Source organism: Diceros bicornis, chromosome 10 (assembly GCF_020826845.1).
Source record: "Diceros bicornis minor isolate mBicDic1 chromosome 10, mDicBic1.mat.cur, whole genome shotgun sequence".
NCBI classification, from domain to species: domain Eukaryota; kingdom Metazoa; phylum Chordata; class Mammalia; order Perissodactyla; family Rhinocerotidae; genus Diceros; species Diceros bicornis.
In genome coordinates, this window is record NC_080749.1 from 36442311 (window position 1) to 36459803 (window position 17493).

Consider the following 17493-nt stretch of genomic DNA (forward strand, 5'->3'; position numbering starts at 1 on the left):
CTTTTTACTATTTGCTGACTTTTAGGGCAACATATTGGGACACTAGTACTCAGCAATTTCCACATTTCCTGCTTCCCCAAATTTTTAGGGAGTGTTTAATCCTACAAACAAATGTCCCTAAAGAACTATGGCCCCAAATTCTGCTCTTAAAATTCCTATACCTACATCATTCAATATGGTAGCCACTGGTCAAATGTAGCTTCTAAGTACATGAATTGGCTGGCTAGTGTGAACTGAGATGTGCCATCAGTATATATCACATAGGGCCGGCCCTGTGGCTTAGTGGTTAAGTGCGCGCGCTCCGCTGCTGGCGGCCCGGGTTTGGATCCCGGGCGCGCACCGACGCACCGCTTCTCCGGCCATGCTGAGGCCGCGTCCCACATACAGCAACTGGAGGGATGTGGAACTATGACGTACAACTATCTACTGGGGCTTTGGGGGGGAAGAAAAAAAAAAGGAGGAGGATTGGCAACAGATGTTAGCTCAGAGGCGGTCTTCCTCAGTAAAATGAGGAGGATTAGCACGGATGTTAGCTCGGGGCTGATCATCTTCACAAAAAAAAAAAAAAAAGTATATATCACATAATGAATTTTGAAAATTTATTACAAAAAAATATTGATTGCATGTTAAAATGATAATATTTGGATATACTGAGTGAATAAAAAATTCCTAAAATTAATAAGAAATTAAAATCATGTATGTGGCATACAAATTTTTATTGGATAGTACTGCCCTGAATAACATCAGACACCTATAACTCCACTTCTCTTCAAACAATAAGCATGTCCACACAGTCTTACATTTCCAAAATTCTTTTCTCAAATTTAGTATTTGTCCTTTTCTCCTTACCCTTCAACATAAATGGAATCCTCTCTTAACCCACCCCTGCTGTGTGATCACCAGGTTCCTCACTTGCTCCCTCTTTTCAGTCCCTAAAATAGCTTAGAAACCATCTTCAGTAATGGTCTCTAGGATCTTAGAATCTACTCCACTTTATCAGACCTGCTTTGCTAGTGTTTGTTTTACTTCCAGGTTGCTAAGATCTGATCAACTCATAGAATTTTGACATTGAATCAGTTTCAATAGTGAATCCTGAACCTGAGTAAAAATTAGAATCACCTGAAACTTTTTAAAAGAAATCTATATAGATTGAAATCCAGATATTTGTAATTTTACTTTTTAAAGATCACCAGATGACTCTGAGGTGAATTCAGGTTTGGAAACCATTATGCTAAAATTGTATGCTTCTTACTCTATTTACTAATCCTATTTTAGGGAAGGGAGGAGAAGCCTAGCCTTTTACATTATGGAAAACAAGCTGCTTCAAAGATTGCTGAGCCTGGTATTTTTCCTTCCCTTAGAGGAGAGGTTCCCAATCTTGGCACTAGTGACATCTTAGACCACTTAGCTCTTTTTTGGAGGGGAGGGTGTTGGCCTATACACTGTAAGATGTTTTTTGGAGGGGAGGGTGTTGGCCTATACACTGTAAGATGTTTTTTGGAGGGGAGGGTGTTGGCCTATACACTGTAAGATGTTTGGCAGCACCTCTGGCTTCCACCCTACTTCACCTCTACTGGCTAAATGCCAGCAGCACCTTCTCCCGCAAATCATGACCATCAACAAAATCCCAAGTTGAACAACACTCACTGCCTCAGAGCCAATTCAATAATATTTCTTTTCCCTCATCTCCTTCCTTCTTTTTGTCTCCTTCTATATTGTTTATAATGTCACTATTCATACACATGCTTGAATTCCAAACCTTCGAAGATTTTGTTTAATGGGAGATACCCGTATCATTCAATCCTTTTTTCATTCTCTCCCTCTTGACTGGTTTTCTTACCCAAGAAAAGCCCTTCTCTTAACCGTGAGCTTACTCGACCTTTACTTTATCCTCAAAATATCTGAGAGAAAGGTCTAATTTTGCCTCCATATACCTTTAAACTATTTGGCAACCCTTTAACTTTCCCTAGCATGCCAAAAGTTACTGAACACCTTAAATGCTGCACCTAACCATATTCTTTCAGTCTTATTTCCTAAAGATTCTAACATTTGCTACTTTTGGTATGTTATTCTATCTCAGTGGTATCTCAAAGAATCATCTGAACGACTGGTAAAAACCAGATTGTTGGGCCCCACCCCAGAATTTGATTCAGTAGGTCTGCTGTGGGGTTTGAGAATTTGCATTTCTATAACTTCCCAGGTGATACCAGTGCTATGCATCTAGGAACAATGTTTTGAGGAACACTGCTCTATCTAAAAATTCCATCTTGGCTTCTGAGACACTACACATTCCCCTGATTCCCCTTTAAAGCCTCTAGATCATTCCTTTCCACTCTTGATATAAATTCAAATACCAGTTTTAAGACTTAAAAAAAAAAATCAGATTTCTTGTCATCGATGTGACAAATATTATTAATTATTACCTGACTGGCAAAGGAGTACTCGATAAAAAGACAGCCAAGATCATAACCATTATTACTCTGAGACTGTTCTTTCCATTCATGATCTTTTATTCTAAATGTCATTCTTCTATTTCATTTTACTGAAGTTCTAAATATATCTTTGACAGGTGATGTAGTAAGCAAAGGAAAATTACTGAGCTGAATATCAGAAGCAAAACCCATATAACATGCTAACACCAGTTATATTAATAGTACTCAGAAACCATGCCAGATACATAGCAATCTGATTTAAAGCCATATTTCAGGCTTAGCTAGAAGACCCATGTGGCCTTTACATTAGGATTTCTCCTCCACATTCTCCAGTCCTAGTATTGACATTGTTCATTCTATTTTCCGTGACCCAGATTTATTTTTATTGTATTATTATTTTATCACAGGTCTCCTTATTGTAAACCATTGCAAAACCTTCTTAAGAGACATTAAAGTTCAATGGTTGTAGAAGAGTATTAATTGACCTCCTAAAAATCTGTTCTCCCCTTCTTTGTGGGCACATGGCTGCTGAGTTAGAATTTAGGATTTTAGCTCTCTTTGTAGGCAGTTGTGGCCATGTGACTAAATTTTCAGCAACTCAATATGAAGGAGGGGAGTAGGACTTTTACATCACTGGCTTTTAAAACAACTGCCCTTTCAACTTCTTCCAAGCTGAAATGTGATCATGGGGACAACATACCCCTAATCATGCAAACAAGGCTAATAGCCTATTTCAAAGTATAGGCCAGCAGCATCACTGTCACCTGGAAACTTATCAGAAATGCAGATTTTCAGAACCCTCCCCAGACCTACTGAATCAAATTCTGGGGGCAAGGCTCAATAATCTGTGGTTTTAACAATCCTCCAAATGATCCTTTGGGAAACCACTAAGATAAAGGAACCCATCAAGAGTAGCAAAAGTTAAGTTTTTATGCAATGCGGACTGAAATAATGCAATTGGCTGTGGCATTTAAGATGGTTAGTGATCTTTGGCATGGTGGGGAGGGTGTTTTTTAAAAGGTCTCTAAGTGATTCTGATGTATGCTAAGTTTTGAGAACCAGTGCCTTAGGGGATGGCAATGTGCTCTACCCTGCACTATACAACTGTTATTTCAAGAAATAAAATTCTTATTTAAGCCAACACGTAACTTAGCATTTTTCTTAATACAGTGTTTAATGGTAGAGACTGTAATTAAGACTGCATAGATTCAAATTCTGGCTCCGCTATTCAGTAGTTGATTTGGGCAAGTTACTTCACCTCTCCAAGCCCATTTCCTTATCTATATAAATGGACATAACAAAAATAGTACCTACTCTTGTAAGATAAGGCTGTCATAAAAATTAAGAGATTATAAATTCAAAATGTATAGCAATAAGAAATCAATTAGTGCTGTTATTATTATTATAATTATTATTGAAATGCACAATCTGGTGAAATATAAAATGCGAAAATTAATTGTGCCATGGTATTCTCCATTACTGAAAGAATAAAAGTGATATTTGGAGGTGAAAATGAGCCACTGGCCTACATAAAAAATATGTAATTTCAGCTCCTGTGTATAACTTTTAAGAATTATGGCCCATCCCCAAACAATACCACAGCATTCCCTAGAGATGTCTAGACTTAAAAATGAACTAGTACTAATGATTCACCACACATATTTTGTTTCAGTCTCATGCTATTCCTCTTTCTCAACTGACACCATATCTATCGGTGCTCACCTTAAATACCAAATCTGCTACAGCCTTCTATGTTCCCCTAGCCTAAAATGGCTGCTTTCCTTAAAGGGATTCATAACTAACTGTATAACTTGAGAGTTAAATGTGTACAAATCCTCCACAAAGCATAAGTTAATGACCTGGACTCAGGTGTCTCAAAATTGTTTATATCTTTGTTCAAGCTCATTAACCATATTACAAAATTAAGCTAGAAAAGATATTTTTTTATTACCTGAAAAGATTCTCTGTTTTTACGCTGTCGTCTCCTTTCTCTGAGCAAACTCTTTTGTTTTTCTTCTTCTTCTTCCTTTTCTAAAGCTCGAATGTGTTCTTCGAAGCAAATTAATGCATCTTCTTTATCCATGTCTAGTTTTTTTCAGTCAAAAAAAATTAAAACGTCAAGTATCAGTAAGGAAAGCAGTTTAATTATTTACCTTAACTCTCTACAAATTTCAAATTCACCTTTCCAAAATACTTGTATTTAAACTCAAATATGACTTTTAATCATCTAAATAGGACACATTTAAGGAAAAATACAAGATCTCATTAAATATAAGATACCCTGAATCAGAGGATAAAACAAAGACCATGCATATGACACAAATAGTAAAAATAAAATTGTTATGACAAAATTTGTCAGTAATATCCGAATTACTCAAGGAGATTTTCGAAGTATAGAATTCCAGGCCCTACCCCAAACCTATTGAAGCATGGTATTCAGAGGGGTAATCAAGAAAGCTGTGATTTAAAAAGCAACTAGGTAGGTTGGAAAAAGACAAAACTTGGGGAAGGTTAATGTAAGATAATGCTAATACTTCTGCTTTTTGCAAATCTCTAAAGCCATTACCTCAAGAAGACAGCGTGAGTAAAATCTGGTAATTAATTTGGTTCTTACCAAGTCATATATAAATGGCAAAGGACAATTTCAACTTTGACCTAGGATAAACATATTTCAAAGATTATCTGATGAAGCTAACTTCAGATTTTTGGAAAAATATTTTGTTTTGAATCACAAAACTTAATTAGAAAGAAATATTCTATTTGAAAACAAAAACATTTTTTCAGGCATGGACAAAAAATTGTGCAAAATTTAGTTAGTGATCTCATAAAAAGAGTGAGAAATCTTTGCTGCTGGACAACTTTTCAAAAAAACCGTTTCTCTCATTTAGTCATTATTCTTACTCTGTAATTCCTCATCTTCTGCAAAAGTTGGATTATCCATCAGATACTGCTGGGCTTCAGACCAAGTAGTAGAGTATGTTACGTTAGCCATGTTGTCAAGTATGTTTTTTAAGGCTTCCCAATTTCTCTTACGCAACTGCTTTGCTTGCTCCTAAATCGAAAGTATGAACACACGTTTTGAAGTTCAAAGAAAATATAATATTTGAACTGCAATAAGTGAAGGTTTCTTTACATTCTAACTGATGACCAAATTTCAAATGTGACTCATTTACTTTAAATATCAACACTATTTACCTTTCCACTGCTCTTGCCTAACTGCTAGGCTTGGTACTTACCTTCAATTTTTTCACCTCTCTTCTAAAGCTGGAATCTGGAAACCATGCCCCTCCCCACTCCCACTCCATAAATCTCTCTTCCCACAACTATGCATTATAGACATGGTCTAAAACTAAGATTCCTGGACACAAATCACACAATGTGTAAATGCCAAGGTCTTCAATCACTTTTAGCTATATTCAAATTTTTGTTAGTAACACATTTCTATAAATCTCTTGAAGACTGGATAATATATAACAGTGCATAATAAAATAGACATGAGCAAAAGAAGTGTTTTAAAACACTATCCTACAAGTACATTTTAGTGGAAACAATTACATATTACTGCCCTTCTTGTAAAAGAATCATAAATAGATGCATCATAAGCAAAAATACTGAGTACTTTTTAAACCTAATTAGCTAAAAAAAAGTATCTTTCAAAGTGGGCATAAGACAGCCAATTAGTGATAATTCAAGTCACAGTGGAATAAATCTGTACCTACTATGTCCACATCAGTACTTCTTATTACAGGAGCTAACCACTTTTAAACCTAACTTATAATAAATAGATCTGTACCACATCAACTGGGTAAACTAACCAACAGAAACGGACATGTTATAAGGTAACTCCTAATCGGAATGAAGAAACATCTTGTTGTATCCATAAATACCAATAACTATGAGTGAATAATACCTTTTCTTTTTTTGAAAGAAAGAATAAAACATCTTCATAGATTTCAAGACGATCACGTTCTGATATTGCATTCCAGACTTCCATCTCTCCAAACATTTGCTCTGCTTTTCTATTTGTTAAAAAAATTAAATATTACTCTATATTATACAATAAAAATTAATTTTAAGCCATTTTAATTTTATACTAAACTTAAAACCACCAAATGAACACTCTTTTCCACTCTGAGTTCATGACTGTATTATAAAGGAAAATTTTTGCGTAATTAAGAAAAAGAACACAATAGCTTAGGCCTTCATTTCTCCTTAGAGATAGAGGGGATAATTGTAGCTGAGCAATGTTTTGTAGTCAAGACTATCTCTATTTCTTAGGGTAGCTACAGAGGTTACCAAACTGCCCATGGAAATAAATTATAGACTTCAAAAAGCTGTCAGAAATTTAGTTAACACATAAAATAGGACTATTTAAAGAAATGAAGAGTCCTTCACTAAGACTCTTTCGGCAGAGTGAGGGAAATTAAGAAAGCACGTAGGGAAAATGAACTTAATCACTTATTGCAAAAATGTTAATACTGAATTACCCACAATTTTAAATAATAAAGCTCTAAAAATGAAGAATGCTATATAAATGCAAGTTTTCAGAATACTATACTTAATAAAAATAGCCTATTTCTAGTCCACAAATATCAAAAATTTCAATTCTTATATAATTAAATCTCTCTCCTTTTTGTTCTAGTCCCTAGTTAATATAACTCAATAAATCTCTAAGTTAAAATTCCACATTTAACTACTGATTTACCTTGTGCCTTATGAAACTGCCACATTCACAATCATTTAGCTTTATTTAATAAGCATCTACTTTGGATTAGTTACTGCATTTGGCAAAGTCTGACACAATAATAGTGCAGTAAACATACACCATGCATCACTAAAAATCTTACTTGTATCTGGTTGTGGAAGTCATTTTCTCATGGTTTTCAAGAAAACGCTGAAAGGATTCCTTAGCCTCTTTGTATTTTGATCTTGCTTCTTCTTTTTCTTCTTTCTCTGTCTGGACTTTATAAGCATTAAAGGCCTGCTTTTTTTCACTCAACTTTGCTAAAGCACTAAACAATAGAAAACACCATATAAGAGTGAATAAAGGCAGAATGATTAAATGTTAGTGCTTTGAAAAAACAATACAATTGCTTTCATTCATAAATTAAGAAAATTTCAGCAAGATATTAAAGATAAATGATTACAGAAAGTAATTTCTACTTTAAAAATAATTCTAATTTCATCTGTAGCCGGGTGCTCAAATGATATGACAAGCCTTTTGGCTTTTTGGATTCCTATCAGACATAAAACAACTCTATTCTTATTTTTATTCAAAATAATAGAAGACAAGGGGAGTGAAAAGTTATACTATTTTACAGTTTTGAATTTGCTAGGCTTGCTATGCTCAAAGTGAAAAGTAAATAAAAAACTGAAGTATTACCTATATCGTGGATCATTAATGATCATTTTCATAGCTTGCTCCCATGAAGCGTTGGATGGAACCCTCTGAAAATCATTTAATAAAAAAATCAGAATTTTGCAAAAATATAGTAAAAGTCATACAACAGGAAACAAAGTATAATACTCACTGCAAACATCAAGCACTTCCCTTTGCAGGAGTTTGAAAAAAGGTCTAAAAGAATAATTTCTTATTGAAGCAAAGGCAAATCTGGGTAATATACCTATAGACTAAAAAGAAAACTTAAACTGAATTTAAACAGAGCATGAATACTTTTTCTTAAGACTACTGAATAAGATAACTTCTATGAACAAAAAATCTTATATTAAATACTGAGGTGGAATGTGCTATGTAGTACCTTACACACAATATTTTTTTTTGTTGAAAGTCAGTTTCAGAAAAATGTTCTTCAAAAAAAAAGACAAATTTAGTTCATTTTCAGTTTATGAAATTAGTATTTTCAATAAAGGCACGAAAGTACTGATTGCATTAAAGAGTAACTTCATTTACTAGATAATACATTTACATATATGAAAATCTGTAATATAAATACCTTTTCTTTCAATAATTCTTTAAATGCTTGCTTTGCCTCCTCCTTTGTATTCCAAGTGTATGTTTTTTTTGCTGGCTGGCTTTCCTCCTCTTCTTTTTTGGGAGTAAAACTAGAGGGAAATTTAAACATGTTTTTTATAATTTAAATAAACATTTGCTTCATTTAAAAAAATGTTTTAATTATTATGTTTGATGTTGACCTAAAATTTGACAATTTTAGAATAAAGTCTCCTATATGAACCCTACACTCTTACCTGAACATAAAGAAATAAAGGTAATATATAGTTCTTTTGGAAACATTAAGTTATTAAGACTCTGCACAAAGGCCAAAATAAATATTTAATTACACTAAAACACTAGTTCCACTAGTCCACAACTTAACACTTTTAAATGGCTTACAAAACTTATTCAATGCCTTCATTTTAGTACCTTAATAACTGAGGATTTGGGCAAGTGTGCATAAATATAAAAATGACGTACAGATCAATCTAAGTTGGGGTCGGCACACTACACCCCACGGGCCAAACCCAGCCCACTGCCTGTTTCTGCAAATACAGCTTTACTGGAACACAGCCATGCTTGTGAGTTTACATATTGTTTATGGCTGATTGTGTGCTACCACAACAGAACTGAGTCATTGTGACAGACTTTATGACCCATAAAAACAAAAGTACTGACTTTTTGCAGTTTACAAAAAAGTTTGCTAAACAGTGATCTCAAACAAAAAAAATTTAACATATCCAAGATTTATCAATTGTACTTGTTTGGGGGTCTTTATGAAATGCAAAAGTTGTAGAATCCTAACATTTCTCCCTATAGAAAAAGAAAAGCACGCAGAAAGAACAAAAACAAAAGAAACTAAGTCCAATGTAAGTATGAATTCTGGAGTTTGAATTATGAGTGCTGGAATATACATACAAAAAAATACAAATATATTCACATCCTCTGAATCAAGTAACGTTACTTTGGAAAATTTATTTAAAAATGTCAAAAATATCGTAAATAGTCTAGTAAAAAATTAACAGCTGTAAATGGTCTGTATTACAGCAATTAAAATCAAAAGCTTACAATGACTTCGGCACTGTAATAAGGAAATACGGGGAAAAAAAGCAGGAAACAATTGTTTGCTATTAAAATTATGAAAAACAAATTGTGGAAAAAATACAGTAGGTATTAAATGATGTAAAAGAATGTTATTCCAAAAAGCTTAAATGTCTTTTAGTAAAAGAATGCTTAAATTTATGTATATGTAAGTAATAAAATAATTAATAGGCCATCATTCAACATGATAGGGTAAGTATCTTTAGCCCTGTGGACGATGTCTCTGATATGCATTTTTAAAATATATATATGCACAAATTTTAAATAACCAGAAAAAAGGCAGAAGGATATAAATAAAATATTAACAACTACTCTTTTATGCCTTTAAACATACCATATAGATTTCTTTTTAAACTTCTAAACACCAGAGAAAATTATAAAGCTATTTCCACTTTGGGAAATGTACATAAGAAAAATGAGCAAAAGATTTACAAAAAGGAGTATGAAGATGAAAGCATGAGTGATAGTTTGGATCTTGACATCATGGTTAGCATTATTAAAGTCTAAGAAACATAACTCAAGGTTCCTTTTTATAGCTGTATAAAACACAGCCATATGAACTATTACTAGATCAGAGGGTACACAAGTACATGCTGACTGTAAACTGACAAGTGCAGCTATTTTGTCTTATTAAAAAGTTGTGCCAATTTAATCTCACTAACAGTTTTCCTACACCCTGCTAAGTGTTATCTTTACTTTGGTCTACTTGGTTTTTCCATCTGTTTGTTCAACATCAAACTGTAGCATTTCCTTCCAGTGCTGTACTGAGCCACATTTGAGACTGAGGCAAAAGAAAGAAAATCAGTACTAATCCTGTCTTTATTCAAAATTTTATTAATCATGGACTTTTTGCATTGATTTTGATTTAAAACATTGCATCACAATATGATATATCTTGATTACTAAGGTTTTTAGCACTCCTTTAAATTTATGCCTCATCCTATCCCCAGCTCTGCTTCCTAAAACTTCCGTGGATTAGTTTTGCAACAGTTTGATAGTACGATCCCAAAAAATTCAGTCTCAAAAATGATACATCATCTAAAGGCTTATGTTTTGATTATCAAAAAATTTTTAAACACTTAATGGCCACTGACTAAACTGGCAATTTCTGGTATTAATGAAGCCTGGTACTGATTTGCAGAAGACAAGTTACTAAACTTACTCAGCTACAGTTTCCTGCTTAGATGTTTCTTCTCCAGTATTGCTGGATACTTCAACATTTTGATCCTGAACAGCAGGGGTACTAGTAAGTTGTGCTTGTTCTTCAGTTGAAATTGTTACTGTATTTTCATTATCTACAACAGTAGCAACAATTGAAGTAACTTCAGGCTCAGGAACAACTGGAACAGTTCCACCAACAGTATTAGAAGCAGAGGTGGAAGCACTGGCATTGGCTGCAGCAGCCGCTGCTGCGGCGGCGGCTGCTGCTGCAACAACCGCAGCTGCTGCTTCTGCAGCAGCCATGGTGCTCATTGTGGTCGGAATTTCTGTTGTAGGAACTGGGGCTGCTGATGTTGTGGTGCACTCTTCTTGCTTACTATATATTTAAAAAAGAGAAAACTGGTCATTTCGTTACTAATAATCATAAAGCCAAATAAAGCTAGTTTTTAAAAATCATAAAATCAAATGAATAAGAGAAACTATTAAAAGGCAAAACAGGCAGTACTGCCAAACCATTAAGCCATTCAAAAGATTAAAACCACATAATGAAAGTGGATTACTTTAATTTAGCATTTGTTATCATATGATAGGCATTCACACAACACTCGGCATTTCCAAAAGTCCAATAATTGTTTTCATTTACAAAATGCCCTATGAGATTGTATTACACCATAAAATTTGACCTATATCATAGATTTCTGTAAGAACTTTAAATTGAATCCATTTCACCCATTAAAAGGAAAACCTGAGTGAAGGATTAACAAACCAAATTTTGAACTTTTCTATTAACACAGTCCTCTTAATACTTAAAGGATACAGTTCAAATTCAAATAATCACTGTCTAGTAAAGCACCAAAGCACCATTTGTGTATCTTGAGTAAATATCCTTCTTCCTGCCCCAAATCCTCGAAAGTCATCAAACCATCAGGCCTAACATGTTAAATAGTATTTACATGGACAGTTAAAACAAGGATGTTATAGTAACATTTGTAAATTCATAAATACATATTGATGTCTAAAATTGCTTACCTGCTTTCTTCAGCTTTTATCATTGCTATTAAAGAGAAAAAAGAAAAGTTACGTATAATTTTTTTTAACACAATCACTGAAAACAAACTTTAAAGGAGATAAAGAAAAGTTTCATAGAATAAGATTTAATTTACCATCCTAAAAAAAAAACAACAAAAAAAATCACCACTTTTACTGAGCAAATGCTTGCTCCAAAGTTCCAGGGCAGCAATTAAAGAATGAAGACAAATTTAAACAACAGCAGTTTTTAGGACAACTTCTCCCCACACTGCTACTTTCCCAAAGGCTGCTGGCTACTGCAAAAATTCCCTGAAAGTATCTGCCTAGTTCTGAAATAAAACAGTATTTTCCCCAGGGATAAACCTATTTGATTTCTTTTTAAGATATTAAATTCAAAACGGAATCAAATTCATGTTATGAAATTCCAGCACATATATACTAGCATTGACAGGTAGATAGATAGTTATGCACACCATCTGTAGTAGGGTTATATCAGAAATGAGCTTGATATTTCTTACATGAATAAACTGGGACTCTACCTATCTACAATATCATTATTAGCCAATGCTAGTATAGACATTTAAATCAAGCTTTAACAATTTACACTCATTATTTCAGTTTTCATTCTAGTTAAATTTTTCGTTAGGGGTAACAAAAATATCGCATTTACTCAGCATCATTAGGGAATGAGGTGCTCCATGTAAGTGATAACATAAACTTAAATCTATGAAAATATTTAAAAAACTTATCCCCCTTTAAAGGAAATCACTTCTGAAAATCTGTTTAGGCTGGCTGACCCCTTTATTATGTTTAAAGGGGTTATCACTACTGAGATAAATTAACATGTTTTTCAGATACAATAATGATCTAAGCTAATAAGGGTGACACAAATAGATTTAAGACCACAAGGCCTCTAAGAAATTTTTATTCTCTCTTTCCTGTCAGACATCACTCCACATTGCAGACTTTTTTATTAGGCCCATTCTCCTACAATCTGTTGCTTCTAACCTGATATAGTTTATGACATCAGATTCTATGAGAAGTGAGAGAAGTAAATTCTCAATTCTTACTCATAACCTCTGCTATTGTAAGTCTTTTGGTTTTATATTAGATAGTAAGTATTTCTAGATTTTCAGGGGTATTCTGAATAGTTGAGGATGTTGAAAAATTCTCCCTTTGTAAGTGAGGCATGATATTTTGTTTACCTTAATTTTCCCATAACAAATATTTGCTAGTTTGCAATGTTGTGCTAAAATAAAATCAGCATTAAATGTACCGTCTGACAATATATTAACAAAATTTAAATTGATAAGGATTCAAGGTTCTCTGCCATCTGCTAAATGGGTTAAGTCACATATTCCATGTATGCACCAACACTCACAGCTGTATTTAGAAATATTGTACATGATGTCCTTGTTCAATTTTCCAATGGTAAATGATGTTTTTTTTTTTTTTAAAAAAATCAAAGTGCAACTTTAAAAGTTACAAGCTCATTTATAATATAACCCTTAAATGACAGGAGAAATTAGAGATTTCTCACTGTAGACTTATCCAATCATGGTTAGTGAACATTAGTGACAAACTCTAAAAATGTTAAATAACGACAGAAAATGAATTATCAAAGCAGCTCACCATGCAGGTTTGATTTTGTAATAAGACTTCCAGCAACAATGGTATTCTGGTATCCTAGTTTCAGTGGAATCAAATCAAATAAAAATCTATTTAAAATCTATAGAACTGAGATCTAGAGCAACAAGAAAATAAGAGCCCATAAAACTGTTACACCATTTAAAACGTTGTAATCATTTAATTTTTAAAAATAAGGCCTTTGAGCAATCCTATTTATGAAGGATTAATTCTTTCAATGTGAATGACATATATATATAAAAAATTAACATTAAAAATTACTTTTTCCTGTTTTACCTTCAAGATCCTCAAGTTCTTTAGGTTTGGCCCAGCGAGATTCTTTTGTTTGAGAATTATAATAGTAAGGTTTTCCAGAGTCAGATTTGTACTCCTTCCAAGGGCATTTAGATAAAAGTTGCTAAAGGCAAATGAAAACCTTCGGTTAACTAATAAAATTAGCATCACTCTTCATTCACATCACTGTTTTTACTAGATATTATCAATCTATACAGTTCTAAAGCTTATGAGATCATGGTAATATAAGCTATGAATGATAAGATACTAAGTGATGTTATTTAAATATACTATTTAATCTTTACTGTAATATTAAAACACTTATACAATTGTTCCATTTATACTGTTACTTAGAGAAAGTAATCTAATAAGGGGCAGAGGCAAGACTCAAAACCAAGCCTATCTGAATTTCAAACCCTATGTGCTCTTGCCATTTACACCCCACCACAGGTAAAAAATTAGCACCCATATTTCACAAATAAGACTTCTCAAATACTAATATAAGTAGGAAAAACACAAAATTTGGGAAAAGGCAAAATCTGGTTTAGTCATGCTTAGATTTCAGTTTCATGATAATTTACTACAAACCTATGTGAATTACCTTACGTAAGAAAACAATGTAAATATGATATATTTAAAACCTAATATATAAAACCAGTTAGGGTGGTATGAGAATGCTATTGAAAACTCAAATCTAGACAGAGCGTCTTGGGCAAATATTTAACTGAGATACTATGTCACTATTGGGATAAATAAAAAATTATAATATCTACAAACCTCTCCTCCCAAGTACTGCTGTGCACATTAGTGTGGTGGCCTGGAAAATACTTTTACCTCCTCAAATTCCTTAATTAAGAGGGGAGAAAAAAAGATATGCTGCCAACTAAGAAAAATCTTAAGTATAGTCTGAAATGCCAGATCAACTCTTACTCAGGACTACAGAGTTCCTAATTAAACCACATGCAATATTGCTTACTCAGTGTATTCTTTCAATCTTTCTTCCATATCTGTACATTCTGAATGGTAAAATTTCCAACACAAAATTAAATACACATACTTTTTGCAGGGCATTTTCAAAAGGAAAACTTCCCACTCTAACAGAAGGAAGTATTTTTATTTGTAATTTATTTATTTTTTTTAATTATCCCTTTCACCCTCCTCCCTCCCCCCTTCCCCTCTGGTAACCACCAATCCAATCTCTGTCCCTATATGTTTGTTTATTGTTGTTATTATCTACTACTTAATGAAGGAAATCATATGGCATTTGACCTTCTCCCTCTGACTTATTTCACTTTGCATTATACCCTCAATGTCCATCCATGTTGTCACAAATGGCTGGATTTCATTGTTTCTTATGGCTGAGTAGTATTCCATTGTGTATATATACCACAGCTTCTTTATCCATTCGTCCCTTGATGGGCACTTAGGTTGCTTCCAAGTCTTGGCTATTGTGAATAACGCTGCAATGAACACAAGGGTGCATGTACCCTTACAAATTGGTGTTTTCAAGTTCTTTGGATAAATACCCAACAGTGGAATACCTGGATCATATGGTAGTTCTATCCTTGATTTTTTGAGGAATCTCCATACTGTTTTCCACAGTGGCTGCACCAGTTTGCACTCCCACCAGCAGTGTATGAGAGTTCCCTTCTCTCCACATCCTCTCCAACACGTTGTTTCCTGTCTTGTTAATTATAGCCATTCTGACAGGCTTGAGGTGATATCTCGTAGTTTTGATTTGCATTTCCCTGATACTTAGTGATGTTGAACATCTTTTCATGTGTCTGTTGGCCATCTGTATATCTTCTTTGGAGAAATGTCTGTTCAGGTCTTTTGCCCATTTGTTAATTGGGTTGGTAGTTTTTTTGTTGTTGAGATGCACGAGTTCTTTATATATTTTGGAGATTAAGCCCTTATCAGATGTATTGTTTGCAAATATCTTCTCCCAATTGTTAGGTTGTCTTTTCGTTTTGTTGATGGTTTCCTTTGCTGTGCAGATGCTTTTTAGTTTGATGTAGTCCCATTTGTTTATTTTTTCTACTGTTTCTCTTGCCCGGTCAGACATGGTGTTTGAAAAGATGTTGCTAAGACCGATGTTGAAGAGCGTACTGCCTATGTTTTCTCCTAGAAGTTTCACAGTTTCAGGTCTTACATTCAAGTCTTTAATCCATTTGGAGCTAATTTTTGTGTATGGTGTAAGGCAAGGGTCTACTTTCATTTTTTTGCATGTGGCTATCCAGTTTGCCCAACACCATTTGTTGAAGAGACTTTCTTTTCCCCATTGTTATGTTCTTGGCTCCTTTGTCAAAGATTAGCTGTCCATAGATGTGTGGGTTTATTTCTGGGCTTTCGATTCTATTCCATTGATCTGTGTGTCTGTTTTTGTGCCAGTACCATGCTGTTTTGGTTACTACAGCTTTGTAGTATATTTTGAAATCAGGGAGTGTGATACCTCCAGCTTTGTTCTTTTTTCTCAGGATTCCTTTAGCTATTCGGGGTCTTTTGTTGTTCCATATAAATTTTAGGATTCTTTGTTCTATTTCTGTGAAAAATGTTGTTGGAACTTTGACAGGGATTGCAGTGAATCTATAGATGGCTTTAGAAAGTATGGACATCTTAACTATGTTAATTCTTCCAATCCAAGAGCACGGAATATCTTTCCATTTCTTTGTGTCTTCTTCAATTTCTTTCAGAAATGTTTTATAGTTTTCGGTGTACAGATCTTTCAACTCTTTGGTTAAGTTTATTCTTAGGTATTTTATTCTTTTTGTTGCAATTGTAAATGGGATGGTATTCTTAATTTCTCTTTCTGCTACTTCGTTGTTAGTGTATAGAAACGCAACTGATTTTTCTATGTTGATTTTGTACCCTGCAACTTTACCATATTTGTTTATTACTTCTAAAAGTTTTCTGGTGGATTCTTTAGGGTTTTCTATATATAAAATCATGTTATCTGCAAATAGTGACAGTTTCACTTCTTCCTTTCCAATATGGATCCCTTTTATTTCTTTTTCTTGCCTGATTGCTCTGGCTAGGACTTCCAGTACTATGTTAAATAGGAGTGGTGACAGTGGGCATTCTTGTCTGGTTCCTGTTCTTAGAGGGATAGCTTTCAGTTTTTCACCATTGAGGATGATATTAACTGTGGGTTTGTCATATATGGTCTTTATTATGTTGAGGTACTTTCCTTCTATACCCATTTTATTCAGTTTTTATCATAAATGGATGCTGTATCTTGTCAAATGCTTTCTCTGCATCTATTGAGATGATCATGTGATTTTTATTCTTCATTTTGTTAATGTGGTGTATTACATTGATTGATTTGCAAATGTTAAACCATCCCTGCATACCTGGAATAAATCCCACTTGATCACGGTGTATAATGTTTTTAACGTATTGTTGTATGCGATTTGCTAGTATTTTGTTGAGGATTTTTGCATCGATGTTCATCAGTGATATTGGCCTGTAATTTTCTTTTTTTGTGTTGTCCTTGTCTGGTTTTGGTATCAGGGTAATGTCAGCTTTGTAGAATGAGTTAGGGGGCTTCCCCCACTCCTCAATTTTTTGGAAGAGTTTGAGAAGGATAGGTATTAAGTCTTCTTTGAATGTTTGGTAGAATTCACCAGGGAAGCCGTCTGGTCCTGGACTTTTATTTTTGGGGAGGTTTTTGATTACAGTTTCGATCTCCTTACTGGTGATTGGTCTATTCAAATTCTCTACTTCTTCTTGATCCAGTTTTGGAAGGTTGTAGGATTCTAAGAATTTATCCATTTCTTCCAGATTGTCGAATTGGTTTTCATATAGCTTTTCACAGTATTCTCTTATAATCTTTTGTATTTCTGAGGTGTCTGTTGAAACATCTCCTCTTTCATTTCTGATTTTACATATTTGTGCCTT

At 33.8% G+C, this 17493-nt stretch overlaps 1 protein-coding gene across 8 annotated transcripts in view; it reads right to left on the reverse strand.

The window, feature by feature from the left end:
- PRPF40A (pre-mRNA processing factor 40 homolog A) overlaps positions 1-17493 on the reverse strand; it is a 59547-nt gene that overhangs the window by 8451 nt on the left and 33603 nt on the right. For 4 of the 8 annotated variants that reach the window (XM_058548982.1, XM_058548984.1, XM_058548988.1 and 1 more), the window contains exons 7-16: positions 13600-13720; positions 13309-13362; positions 11677-11701; positions 10649-11023; positions 8387-8495; positions 7816-7880; positions 7280-7444; positions 6343-6451; positions 5334-5484; positions 4384-4517 (exon numbers count right to left, since the gene is read on the reverse strand). In XM_058548982.1, coding sequence (XP_058404965.1) covers positions 4384-4517; positions 5334-5484; positions 6343-6451; positions 7280-7444; positions 7816-7880; positions 8387-8495; positions 10649-11023; positions 11677-11701; positions 13309-13362; positions 13600-13720 — 1308 coding nt within the window. The remainder of the gene's footprint in view (positions 1-4383; positions 4518-5333; positions 5485-6342; positions 6452-7279; positions 7445-7815; positions 7881-8386; positions 8496-10648; positions 11024-11676; positions 11702-13308; positions 13363-13599; positions 13721-17493) is intronic. The other 4 variants (XM_058548985.1, XM_058548987.1, XM_058548989.1 and 1 more) reach the window with 1 other exon arrangement.